General features: G+C 39.3%; 1 protein-coding gene across 1 annotated transcript in view; it reads left to right on the forward strand.

Annotated features, from left to right (window-relative positions):
- ITGA9 (integrin subunit alpha 9) overlaps positions 1–14,147 on the forward strand; it is a 233,362-nt gene that overhangs the window by 139,631 nt on the left and 79,584 nt on the right. The window contains exon 18 of the mRNA XM_054190890.1: positions 10,340–10,490. Coding sequence (XP_054046865.1) covers positions 10,340–10,490 — 151 coding nt within the window. The remainder of the gene's footprint in view (positions 1–10,339; positions 10,491–14,147) is intronic.

Raw genomic sequence — 14,147 nt, forward strand, 5'->3', positions numbered from 1 at the left:
ATACTTTGTATGGGAGAAAAGCACTCTGGTCTTTTAAGAAGAACCTGAAAGTGCTGAGGGACCAGGGCTGACTGGAACACACATCTTGTCGGACATACCAAAGCAGCTGCCGGTCCTGAGCTGATGTCTACCCATCTGATTGTCACTCTGCAGAGGGAATGGTACTTCTGAAGCCCTGTTTAGGCTGTAACAGGAACCAAGTGAAAACTGTGGAGCAGACATTTGAGTAACAGCAAGGGTGTTTGAAAAAACAGACTTTTTCCTAGCTATAATAAACAAACCAGCTAAAACGACCAGAGCAGAATGGGTGGTGGCTTCCCTGCGAGATGCAGCTAGGAAGGAAATCCTGTATGGCTGTGTAAATATACTGACAGCCTGTGTGTTGTGCTGAATAGAGCAGCTTTAGCAAAAACAAACAGTACAAGAAGAAAAATGATGTTGCAACATGCCTTGTAGCCGCTGTGTTCCAGCGTGAGTTGTGCGCATGGTATGTAAATTGGGTTGTAAGCACTGGACTATGAGCCCCCTTGGATAGAAAATGCTGTAAGAAATAACTGCTACAATAAATATTATAGCAAAAAAAATGCTGTAATACATATTGCTATTCCTGAGAAGGTTCCAGGAGGAAGTCTGTCTTCCATGTATTTATGTGACATGAGGTTACCCTTCATCCATCATTAGAAACAGAATTACTCACCCATTGGAGGGCTTATGAGTGTATGTTTGGCCGATTGGAATAAGCAGCTTGCTTTTATGTATTGGTTTAGGGCATCCTTAACGGCCACCATTCATTAAATTTATGTTCTTCCCCTACAGACTGGCTGGGGTTGCCATATATGCTGATGAAAATTGTTTATTTTGGAAGTGTGAAATTGAAAGCAAAAGTCATAGAAAGCCAAAGGGGTGACAGGTGCATTCTGCAGAGGTTTTAAAAGCTTTTCAAATTGTGGGGTCAACGTTTTCAAAAGTTCTCTTCTAAAATGGGATTTTTGAGAAATGCCCTTTTCCAGTAGTTGAAAGGTCAGGTTTGTGACTTGGGCCGTCTCTAATTCTGTCAGAATTAGCCAGAGAATAGACAAAACCGCAGCCTGTCCAAAATTTAATGGAGCTTGAAATGTTTCCATTTTAATGAAGTGCTAATTTATGAAGAAAAAGTATTTTCCAGATATTTTCTGATCATCTCCAGAGAAGGTTTGTGGTTTTTTTTCCAAATAAATTCCTTCTGTGACTTACTAAAGGATTAACATGTTTTCTGCCAATACTCCTTTTGTTTCTGTGATCTCCGTTGTTTTATGCATGGCTCTCTTGATATGCAGCTAAATTAATATTGAAACTTCTCATTTGATAGGCAGGTAAATGATTTGATGTGATCTTTTAGGATGTAATCTCAAAGTACCTAACCCAGACCTCACTGAAAAGACAAGGGAGAGTGTGCACTACCACTCCATGGTCCCCCAGCCCTTGAGCTTGAAAAGTATGTAAGCATATTATTTGTATTAATGAAGAAAGAATAATTTAACTTAGGTGACTAGCTATGCAACTGCAAAATGGATTATTTTGCAAGTGCTGTGTATTGATGCAATGAAGAATATGCTCATAGACCTATTAAAATCAGTGGAAGAAGTCCCTCAGATTCACTGGGCACATCATCATACATAGGCACCTAGATTTGAAAAATGAAGCTCAGCAGTTTCATATTGGCATGTCAAATTATTACAGAACCTGAGCTGAAGGAATCCAGAAATAGTATGTAAAAACATGTGTTACGACAGCTTTGTCCAGTTTGCTTTTCACCAGCATAAGATGTAATGGCACAGAATATAGGCCAGTGCAGTAACAGTACAGAAAGTCAGTGTCTTCTGAAGGAAGGTGCAACAACATAAAATTGATCAGAAAGATCTTTTTGAGTGTATCTCATGAATATAGTAGTGTTTTTGAAAAATAAAAAAAAAGTATTAATAAAGGTTTTCACTTATCATAGGCTTTTGTAAACCCATGGAGAAAAGCTGCAAGCCTGTGGTTTAGTGTGGGAAGCAAAGCTGTTTCATAAATTTGACCAGGCTCACGCCTCAGCACTTATCTTCCTTTGATCACACAATGGGAATTTGTTTCCAGAGAGGCCTCACGTTTCATGGCATGCCCATTGTGGTTTTATGCCCCTGAAGTGCATCTTAACAAAACAGTCGTGATGAGGAAAAACAATATCCTTTCGTTTGGAGCTTAATTACATGCTCTGATAATATCTGTTTTTCCCTTCCTCTTCATTCATAGCAGATGAAGAATTTGTTTTTACTTATTTCATCTTTCATTGAACAAACACTTCTTTCAAAAATATTTTTGACATTCTGTTTACCCTAGACAGTCTACCCTAAATAGCCGAGCTGCTCAGATGGAGCTAATTTTCTGCTTTACAAAAAAAAAAACAACAAAAGAAAAATGAGAAAATACTACGGTTTGGCATTTCTAGTGCTAGGAAAGTGGTCTTGAGCTTTCAGTTCAGGACCTTGTGTGTATAAAGCGGTGTGTACCAACACGCGTATTTCCAAATCCTGGGACACAAGTACGGAGTCATGACTGATCCCACTGCAGTCATGTGCTGCCCATTGGTTACTCAGGACAGCACTGAGGTATGACCAACTCCAGATCTTTTGAAGTACCAAAAGAGTTGTTTCCAGGGAGAAAAGAATGACAAAACATTGGAAAAATGAATGGTAGATTACTTTCAGTTTTCTCGGAAAACCATGCCAAATTTCACGCTGTGATTTAAGTGATTTCATAAATTATAGCATAGTTTAATGTTATTTCAAAGTAATTTTGTGCACTGTAAAGGGTGCAGTGAAAATGCTTGTACCACTTCACGTATATTAGTATACCAATTTGCATTTTCTGTATATTTATAATTCTATTTGGAATTAAGTCTTTTAGGTGAATCCAGGAAGTAGAGTTCTGATTTCTAATTTATGTTTACTTTTATTTATCTTCTACCTACAGACCATTGCTAGTGTATTGAATGCTGCATTTGTGAGCTATGTGGAAAACTTTATTGTAGCTCATCCAGAATCTGATTTGCAGTTTCCTGAAAGGGCTACCCAGCAGAACCAGCAATTATTCAGGATGTAGTACAAGTTGCAGGGGGAGCATCATCTCTGGAATGAGTGAATGTTTTCCCTTGTTGAGGGTGAATGAGGATGAAGGAAGGTTTCTTGGTTTCCATCTGGTTAGTTGCACTCAGAGCTTCATAAATCTCTCCCTAAATAAATAAATAACTCCAGTTTGATAGCAGAGAGCAGCACTGTTCCTTTTGAACATATGGTGGTTGAACCCATACAGATGGTAATAGAGCCATCAGGTGATGAGTGGTAACAAGCCTCAGCAGTCCACATCTCATGCAGGAATACAGATTCCCAATCTCTATTTTCTAATAACAGACCACTGATGATCAGTCAGGGATACTGTACAAGCCAGTCTTGTCATTTCTTAAATACTGGTTTGTTTTGTAAGAATCACTTGGCTGTATCTACTGGAGTACGATTTTGCTGTTTGTTTTTTAAACTAGACCCTAAAGAGATGTTCTTTCATATAATTTCAATGCATTGTTGAACTAACATATAACCTGGCTCTCCTTGTGAGTATCCCAACATCAGTATTTTATGGACCTAGGATAGTTCAAGTCACCGTTTTGTTTCTTGCTTTAGCAACTGAGGTATAAAACTAACAAAGCAAAAGCAAAAGCTTAATCTCAGGAAGTGCTGTCATTCATTAGCTGCCTCCAGAGGTGGAAATTCTCAATACTGTACAGACCACAATGAAAAGCAGATGCACCATTGTTTTGGATTTGCAGAATACATCTTGGCTGATGCATACGTGTGTGTATGTATATATACATACATATATACATACTCTTTTGTGATGCAGCTACATGAACTATTTTGGTAGTATGTCCTGCAATTACAAAATCTGGTAAGGCTGAGGTTCTTCATAGGTCACCAGGTAAATTGTCTTGCTGGTTCTGCATTGAGCTATAGAGGAAATGTGCTCATATGGGTATATGTTACTTACCATGTTTGACGTTTAGACATAACTTGCTCCTGACATATAACGCCTGCTACTGCAAAACAGATTTCCTAAAGTGGCAAACCTGTACTGTTTCTAACATTTCATGTCTGATAAACTGTTTTTTATTGACCACTGAAAGTGATTGCCGGATATGGCACTGGCCATTTTCTCCCTCATCAGTACTCAGCTGAGTACGTTTTTTCTTAAATTTTATATTGCACCCAGCATCCCAGGAATGGGGCAAGCAACTGAAGCTGCATAATAATAGGAGACCTGTTTCTGAAGGCATAATTTCTATAGTAAATACATGGTTTGCATGATGACTTTGTTAATGTTCTAATTCCTAGAAATAGTATGTGAGAAAGCGCTACTGAATCGATCCTCAAGTTTCAGGGCCAGGTCTATGGTCAACAATCATCTATTTCAACAGAGCTCCTGAAATATTTTAAGAAATGGGGAAAATAGGTAATTTTTTTTTTCTTTCACATCTGGCTGGTACATGCAACTTCCAGCTATGTGCTTGGTAGCATTTTTCTTTTGCATTTCTTTCTGCCACTGGTGACTAGGTTTTGTTTGTGCTCCAACCTTAGGATGCTGTTTTATGCACACATGCAGGGATAACTTTGTCCCAGAGAGACAGTACCATTGATTTCAAGGACGCTGCTTGTGGTTATAAAAGATTTATTTTTGTATGTGTGTCTGCAAGACTGAAAGATTAGTTTAGAACTTCTATAGGTGTTGCGCCTCATCTTGCTTTCATGTGACAGTTTCATAAACCAGGGTAACTCCATTCAAATCAAAAGCTCTCTGGAGTAAACATTGTGTGAAAACGGAGTCGCTCTTTCCCCATTGACTCTTCAATTCTGTTTATAAAGGGTTTTGAACATCTGTGTACAATTGAAATTACTGATAACAATAAAAGTCACCAGATTTCTGTAGGGTGATAAGATAAGAGGTATTTTTATATATATGTTGTGCCCTGCCCTGCCTGTGCCCTTTTTACTGTTTGAAGACATAGGTCACTGGGAGTTATGTCTGTTGTGTAGTTATGGAGGACTTATGTGGAGAAACTACATTGGGTAAGAGAGAACAATTTCCAAAGAAGCTTTGAATTTATCGGAACTAGCTGTAACTAAAAATCACTCTGTTGTTTCAATACCTTAATAAAGAGCAAAAAGGATTTCCTAGAGTGTTCCCCCCTCATTGTTTACTACTCACATGCATTCATTTTTAAAATCAAAGGTAATGCTCTGTGCCATATTCCTGAATTGCAGTATGTATGGGAACTGAAGCGCTAGAGGCAGCAGCTCTGCTCCAGAAGGGTACCAGCACGAGCAGTTCTGGCCCTGGGCTCGCTGTAGTAAGCGCTTTTTTCCTGTGGGACATTCAGACTCTTACTGTGGGGAAACATTGGCACACTGGTGCTCAGTCTTCATAGAGAGCAAGATTGGTATGATATTACTCCCAAACTGTGCTCTGCTGACACAGGACCTCTGTTGCCCTCTCCTTGAATTCTCTATTAGGTTTTTCCCATCACCTGCCTCTCGGCTAAGCTGTGGTCATCAACTGCGTGAGGTCTCTTAGCACCTTTGCTAGCGTAGGCTTCAGTGAGAGAGGGGGAAGGCAGCAGCTCAGCTAATGCAGAATAAGCACTGGTATCTTGAGTGTTTGTCGGAGTCCTTAGTCTAGACTGTAAACTTTGCAGAGAGAATTGACCTTGAATGCACATGCAAAGCAAGACAATGTAACCAAGTGGTGTAAAATCCAGTAGCGTTTTGCCCTGTGGAGTTGTTTGAAATTTTTCCTTGGTTTGTATTTGTTTATGGAGCTGCTACATCTCAGTTTTGCACTGAGACACCAAAAGAATTCCTGGAACATTGGCTGAGGGTTTCAGCTTTTCATTGGCCCTTGAGGTTTAAGTGTTTGCAAAACTCCCCCCAAAGTTCAGCTGATTCTGGAGCTTGTGATAAAACCCCGCCAGGAGAAAGGCTTTAAGTGTTGATGTAAACAGTTTGTGGAGACGAAAGTAATATTCAAGTATCCTAATACCTACAAAGACCAACTGCGACGCTGGTTGGTGAAGGCAGAAATCTATTTGGATCTGTCACAGGACCAATGTTGTTTACTCACTCACACCTTTTAGTGATTTAAAAGAAAGAGGTGTGACTTCTATTTAATTTCATCTGATGGAGGTAGAGGACAGATTGGACTTTAGTTGTTTGAAGCGTTTTTACCCACATGCAGTCTAACTGACCCCAGCTGTAACTTCCACTGTCCATCGAGCAATAGCAGTGATTTATCCATGTAGGTGCCGATTTGCTCTAAGTAAAGAAATGCTTCCAATATAAAAGGAAAAGTCGGTGACCCAGACTAATAGGGTGAGTGTGACCCCATCAAATTCCTTGCCCTATGTATGGTCTGCACGGGCTGAGAGGAAGTGCCAAATGCTTTTTCAATTTTATTTTTTTTTTTCAATTCTCTCTAGTGCAGGAAATAGAGAAATATGTCCCTGCGTACCTTTTTGGAATGCAGATTATGTCTCCCTTGATCCATGTTAATAAAAACACCAGCATCTTGGGGGGTGGGGGAATGAAAATTGCAGATCTTTTCAGTTTGCCTTTCCCAGCTGGTCTTTCTTCCCTCATTGACCATCGTGCAATGATGTGTTGCAGGCATTAACAAAGAACGTTAAAGCATGCAAAAAATATTATCCTTTTTTTATCCTGGAATTTAGTTCCTTTTCTTAATTGCTTAAGAGGAAAATGTTAAATATTTCTGTTTACTTCTGATGTGTAGTACTGCAGCCAGTGAATTAAAAACCACAGCAGAATTTTGGCGCCTGATGTTCAGAATTACTTGTTACCTACAAGTCTGGGTCATGTGAATGAAAGCTGCAGGTATTTAGTACTTCTGAATGTCAAATTTCTTTCCCTTTCCATGCCGACATTCATAGCTTGACATATTTCATGTGCCTTTACGTATGTGTGTGCAACTGTGGTTGCCTATATATAATGTATATATAGATATATAGTCTACCCAGAACTTTTACCTGGTTCATTATTTGTGTGTGCTACCTGATGTAAAGAGATGGTGTTCTTCTGTCCAATTAAGTGATTATATCTTGTTATTTTTTTCCTTCTTTTCTTCCCTTTTTAAAAATTTTTTGCCTTTCTTGCGTCGGTGTGTTTATTTTTAGCCTGTCTTCCTTGATGCGAGCGCGCTTACGAGGTGCTGAGGATGTTGGCAGCTTTATAGTTCTCATCCAACAAAATGTAAACTGAAAGCCATTGCTTGATTACGTTTCTTAAATTGTTTGACATACCTTGTCGAGATAAAGGGGTGGCTTTGCTTTGTTTCCTTGTTTCTGGCGGGGGACAACAGTTCTTTAGTTATATATTTTCACTTGGCAGCTGGGCTGCTTGATGCGTGGCAAACGCTAGAGGAGGATGGCACTGGGCTGGCAGCAGAGCTATTCCGGCAGAGCAGCAGGCTGTCCGCACCCCATGACGTTACGCTCTCGAACAGCAAACAGGGCCTGGGAGCTCCCCTGTGAGCCGGGAGATTCCTAATCCTTTTCTCACTGCAAGTGAACCTGATTGATTCCAGATGTACACAGATTTAATGACTCAGAAAGCTGTTCTCTTAAAATGGGACTTACAGCACAATCTCGTATAACCTTTCAGGGGAAGACCTGAACTCCTCTGTCAGCCTAAAACCAGTGAGGTTTTTCAGAGTTTATTACTGTGTGAATTTTGTGTAGGAGCAACTACAATGTGCTCTTAGAAAGTTGGTTTTCTTTCTCTGCTGAGGAAAATGTTGTTATAAACACCATTTTGCTACAATGCACTTTTTAACAGAGGAGTGATAGCTTTAGAAAGGAGTATCACAACTCAGTGGTGTTTATTTTGACGTTTTTTGTGGGTTTAGTTTTAAATAGGATTTCATTCTGAGTATTTTTCATTATTCAGTAGGAATGAAAGTATTCTCGGTTGCCTTGATTTTATGTTAAAATCTCAAAGTGCTGCTACAACCAATTCAGGGAGGATTCTGTAGCATTCATTGCATTTGGTATCAACCCTGCATAAGATAAATATCTGGTAACGTTCCTTTGCTTACGGAAGTGATACTGCCAGATTTTGCTAATGGGTTTGATAGACGCTGATTAAGTTTTGAAGTGATTGCAAGAAGTGAGATTATAAAGTTCATGAGAAATAATTCACAGTAATAAATGGTTGTTTTATTTCTTTGCTTCCAAATATGCACTTCTGATTATTAGAAAATCCCAGCAGATTGTTTAGTATCTTCATAATTTGTCTGCTTTTCAACAGTAAACATTGAAGTTGGGGCCAAAAGGTTAAATGCTTCCAAGTACTCTCATATAGATTTGCCATTAATTTAGAATAAAAGGAGCAACGACTCAAATTCTTTGGACCTTTCAAACTAGTTTTGCAGTGGATCCTGCACTGTGTATGGTTTCTCAAATGTTTATTTGCACTGATAGTTGACTATAAGAATAAACCATAATGTTTAGAAAGCAAAGTGTCCAATTATTGGTAGATTGGTTGGTGCCTGCAGTTGACTGTAAGCTTGAAAAAGCAGGCACGTTTCCTGGAGGCTCCTATCTGCCTCATAAGAAGCTGTCATTGAACTGTAAGCCATAATTTTGGGCTTAATAAATGAAGATCATAATAAATGAAGTACAGGAAATAAATATGCTATAAATATCATCTGTGTTACGTGGAAAAGTGAAACTCACAATCCACAGCCATCAGCTTTAAAGCCTGAGTCTAGACCATTTTGTTCTGAACTTCTTACTCACAAGAGCGGTTGGCTACTTGGTCTGTACCTTTGGAAACCCATGTCTAGAAACTCCCTGGCAAACGCAGGGAGATGGAGCCCAGCGAGCCCAGTATACACAGCTCTCACCCTGCGTCCCTGCCATTTTCAGACAATTGCTGATATGCAGAGGAGCAGCGTGTCCCCAGAACAGCCATTCCTTCATGGAAACTGGATGAATGAAAGAAAGGTGGCTTGACTGGCTACGCATTTCTTTGTGCTGTTGCACGCTGCTGCGTGTGCGTACATCGTGCACCAGTGTCTGCCAGGGTGGGTGGTGTGAGGGTACTTCTCCTTAGAGGGTCCTTCTGACTATCAGGCTGGCCCTGCCCCGGAGGAAATAACTTGGAGTGTCTCTCTGCTGTGTGGCTGGAGGTCTCTGCCTTTTTCTGACCGGCTACTTAGTGTTTTCCCTGTGACGCTGTCTCTCTTTCTCTGGAATATACAAAGGGTCTTAGATTCCAGTTATGATAACTGTAGCCAGTTTGATGATATTTTGGCTATTTTTGCTTATTTTTGCATTTATACTTGTTATATTTCAGACCATCTTTTACTGCACTTTTAGTTCCTAGACCTACAGATCTGTGCATTGATATTATGTTTTTCTGTGATATATCTTTATCCCTCATTCTTCCTTGTTAGCATATCTTCTGGACAGACTAGTGTGATTAAATGTATACCAAATATCAAATAATAAATGCGTGTGTATGAATATTTTTATTTGCCTCTATGTGCCTCTGCATGTCTGTGTTTATGTGTTCATGATCTGGGATGCCTTATTACAATAGTATATTAATTCATGATGCATAGCTATTTTTTTAGTTCAACCGTTCCCTTGGTATTCTACTTATAGAAGATGATTCCATTGTGTTAGGTCCAGCATAAACACCCAAGGAAAGATTTGTCACATTCAGTGGATAGTGGTTATAATTTTCATTCATTTTTCCACTTGCACTCGTTTCTGGATTTTATTTGACGCCCTTTTCTGTTTTTTTTTCTGTCCATAACATAACTCTAAGAAGATTTTCAGAAAGTTACTAGAATGTTAGAATAAGTTTGAATAGTAAGAGACAAAATAGCCTGTGTACTTGAACGTGGGCGTAATAGCTTGCATTTGTTACATTTCCCCTGTCCAATTACTTTACCGTCTTCAACTATTTTTTTCTCAATAAAATAATATTAACAATAAGTCACATGAAATAGTTTCACATGAGAATCATGGAGTTTCATTACAGTCACAAAAGGCAGTGTCAGAACCAGGACTCGGGAGCTGCTCATTCCCAGTATAGCCCCCCATACATTGTGTTGGCGGTTCAGCACAATCCCGAATTACCAACAGCTGAGCTTTTAAGCAGCTGAGTTGTGACGTTTCCATGGCAGGAATAAAGAAGGACCAGAATGTGAAAGTTGCCCAGAGTTAAACCAATGTAATTGTTTCTGCCTACAGTGTTGATGACAGAACTGCTTACCTGGCCCTGGGAGCGGTGAGGAACATCTCACTTAACATTTCCATCTCTAACATTGGGGATGATGCCTACGACACCAATGTTTTCTTCAATTTTTCTGGGGAGCTCTTCTTCATCAAAATGTGGCAAAAGGTAAGAAAGGCCAACCTTGCTGTCAGCAAGTCTCTTTACTTTAAACCTATTCAGTTGCAAGTTGTAGGGACAGGGGTTTGCCTGGTCCATACTGCTGAGACATTTGGAAGTTATTTCTGGATATGCTGGGCTTGAATTTCTTCCAGGCTCTTTACTGAGTTTTTTTTTCTTTTATGGGTTTGATCTGTGTAAATTACACCCTTTGTGTTTCTGTAGAATACAGCACTGTCATTTGGGGTGCCCTAATGAAAAAGAAAGACCATTTGGTTGAGTTATTTAGGTATTAAGAGGTAGAGGGAAACTGTTTTGGGAACTGGTAGGGTACAAAATGGTGCTGAAATACAAAGGGTGCCTCTAGTTTGAGTGGTGCCACACTGCACGCAGCAGTCCTGGTCAGCTCCTGACCTGGGCTCCGAGGTTTTCTCCTTGTCAAAACCAAGTTACAAGGCTGTTCTTTGCTCACATCCTGGTGCAAGTTTGGGTTGTGTCCAGGACACATCACTAGATTCAAGAACTCAAACATGCTTTTGACTTCACCCACGTGGAGTCAGGTGAATATTTTGAGCTTTAGTCTGTTTGCATTTAAATTTTAAATACTTGGATGTTTTCATTAGCGTAAGTTCATTTAGAGGTAATGCTGAAATACAAACACAGAATTGAGCTTTTCACAAACTGATGGCCATGAAAGCTGTCTTGAGTGTGAGCAATGTGAAAATAATTGTGCAAAACGGGAGCTGTACAATCATAACAACATTCTGTCTGTCCCTGCTTTTCACAATTGTTTGTCTGTCTGCTGGGGCTTTGCTTTGCTTTGTAATCCATACGAGCAATATTAAAAAACACAATACAACTGTTGCGAAGTATGAGATTAACTCGGTCCATTGAACCAATGACATTTTGCCATTATTTGTCATGTTTTATGATAGATTTTGGTTATTATAAACCTCTTAAATTAACTCATTGCATAATAAACCAAAGTATAATCATTTCTTATACTCATGGTCTTCAGTTCTGACTATTATGTTTAATACAGTTGCAGGCCTCAGAAAGTTTTCTTTATATTATAAACTTCATTTTCAGACATTATGTGCTGCAAGAGTGCAGTTTATCAGGAGGAAAAAAGCAGGGGATAAAACAGAAATGTCTTAACACCAATACGCAACTTCTTAATGGAAATTTATGTGAAGACTTTCAGGGTCTGGCCCAGCTCCCACTGAAGTCAGTGGGGGGATTTCCATTCCTTTGTGCTGGAAAAGAAACAAAACTTGATGTATGTTCTTTTAAAAGGTTGTTGTGGTTTTTTGGTTTGTTTTTGGTTTTGGGGGGGTTTTTTTGTCTTCTGTGCTTACATGTTGAATATTTTACACACACAGATTAACTGTGTAAATTGGAACACCAGTGGCCTTCGTTGTTCTTCTTGGCGAACACTGTGAGGGAACAAGCTGAAGAAGATGTGCTGTTTCCCTTGGTATTTTACCTTGAGCCTGGGTCTATAGCAGACTTGAAACATCTGTGCTGAAAGCTGCCTAGAAGGAGCGGTTACTGGAAGCAGATGACATTGTTGTAGGGTTATCTCACTACTCAATGTGTCTTCTGCTAATAGAAACAAGTATTTCTTTAAAATAAATAAAATACAGCACACATCAAGGAAGCATGTAGGCTTCCTCAGGTCTTGCAAACAGGATCAGGGTATTGTCTGCTATTATTCCTGCTGTTCTTGTGATTGATTTGATAGAATTTGGTGGGGTTTTTTTTTCTGATAATTGGTTTAGTAACAGTTTTGAAAAACCGAGTCACAGAGTTGTGTTGGGCTATTTTACTTCCTCTCAGTCAACTTTTGCTTCAGGACAAACTAATGTACTGTTGGCCTCACCATTTGTCCTATTGGGAAACTGGATTATGACCTCATAGCCTCAATTACAGTGTTATATTTTCCCTAAGCTCTTTGAACAATGATTTTTTATTTTTTTTAAATATCATGGATTCCATGTTTTATAACCTACTCCCATCCCTTGACATCTATGCATAATATGTACTGTGCATATACTTTAAATAGATTTTGTTCCTGGTTTAACATTGCCTAGGCAAAAGTCCAGAACGTAAAGCCAGAGTAAAAACTATGACTACTAAAATTTCCCTTAGTGGAGCAATTTCAGAATCAAAAGAGCTTCTTGTTGTGGGAAACTTTCAGCAGCAACTACTTTTTAAGGAGTAATACTTAAGTGGAAGAGAACGGTCTCTTCTGTGTGTTTGCTTGACCTTTTTTCTGCAAGGTGAGTCTGAGAACGATGGCTGTGTGGTGGGCTTTCCTAACCTATCTCTGGAACCCTTTCAGGATGCTGTGAATCCCCTGTTTGTTTTTCCTGTGTCCCCAGTGTGGACATTCCTAGCGGATTCAATGTGGTTTTGTTTCTTTCAATGCATTGGTTAGAATGAGACCTGACAGTGCACAAGTTTAATGCTGTTTTTCTTCAACAGGGTTATTGATACAAAATGCCACATCTTGTGTTTGAAAATAAATGAATGGCTTAGCTCAGGGTAGTGTTTCCTGAAGCGGAACTAGTGGAGCTAGTCCCTCTTTCCTTTCTGGAGACTCAGCTTTCATGAGATGTCGTGGATAGAGAAACTACCTGGTAGGGCTTTGCCACATCTATACAAGGTCAAAAAGCATTTGCCGACTGATATTTAAGGGATTCCACGTATTCCACTGTCTTATTTTCCTGTTGCGCTGCAGCCAGTCCTCCCTGGCTTCATGGATGAATCCCAGCGTTTTCTTTCCATAGCTCCTGACAGACAGTCCTCCTCTTGAGAGGCACAGTATGTGGCATGGGCTGATTTCTCATTCCTCCCTCTATCACTTTTAACTCTCTCGTCACTGCTCCCTTTGAAAGGGCGAGTTGTTTTACAGGTGCATGTGAGTACTGCACTGAATGTGAATTTCATAATGTGTCCACTAAGAAAAAAATTTCCTTTTGAAATACAAAGATATTTAATCATGTTCTCTTTAAAACAGAAAATAAAAAAGAAAAGAAAATAGACGGAGGGAGAAAGATACCTCACATGGTCACTTAGAAAGATGTTTTTTCTTTACTATGTTGACAAAGAAATCTTGGTCCCTTTTTCTGTATAGAGTAAATTATTTGTTTTTTTTTTTAATCTTCAAGTTTATTGTCCCATAATCTTCATCCAACTTCAGGAAAGCATCCTATTTCAGAGTCTGAAATAACCACTTAACAGAGGTGATACCACTTTCCTATAGAAGAATGCTGAGTGTTGCTTGTGCGCTAAGGAGTCTGGAAAAAGAATAAAAACTATTACTACTAATTTCTATACCGTTTTCCATCTATTGGAATTGCCTACTGGCCTGTGATGTTTTGCTGAAAATGCTTGTCAGCAATAGGCGCTTTGCTAACCATTCATTAGCTGCTGTTCAGCACTGAGGGCTATTTTCAGTACAGTTGCAGAAAAAAATGCTGTAAACTTGCTGGCAGTGGCATTTAATGTGGTAGGGCAGGGTCATATCTGTGTTAAATCAGCTTGGGTATGGCATGAGATTTTATAGCAGTTGTATAAAAATAGCATATAATAATAATAAACCCAACAGCAATAACCCAATATGTATAGCATTAATCTCTCACTGCGTTCTAAGGGCTGGTG

Source organism: Rissa tridactyla, chromosome 2 (assembly GCF_028500815.1).
Source record: "Rissa tridactyla isolate bRisTri1 chromosome 2, bRisTri1.patW.cur.20221130, whole genome shotgun sequence".
In the NCBI taxonomy this organism is placed as follows: Eukaryota; Metazoa; Chordata; class Aves; order Charadriiformes; family Laridae; genus Rissa; species Rissa tridactyla.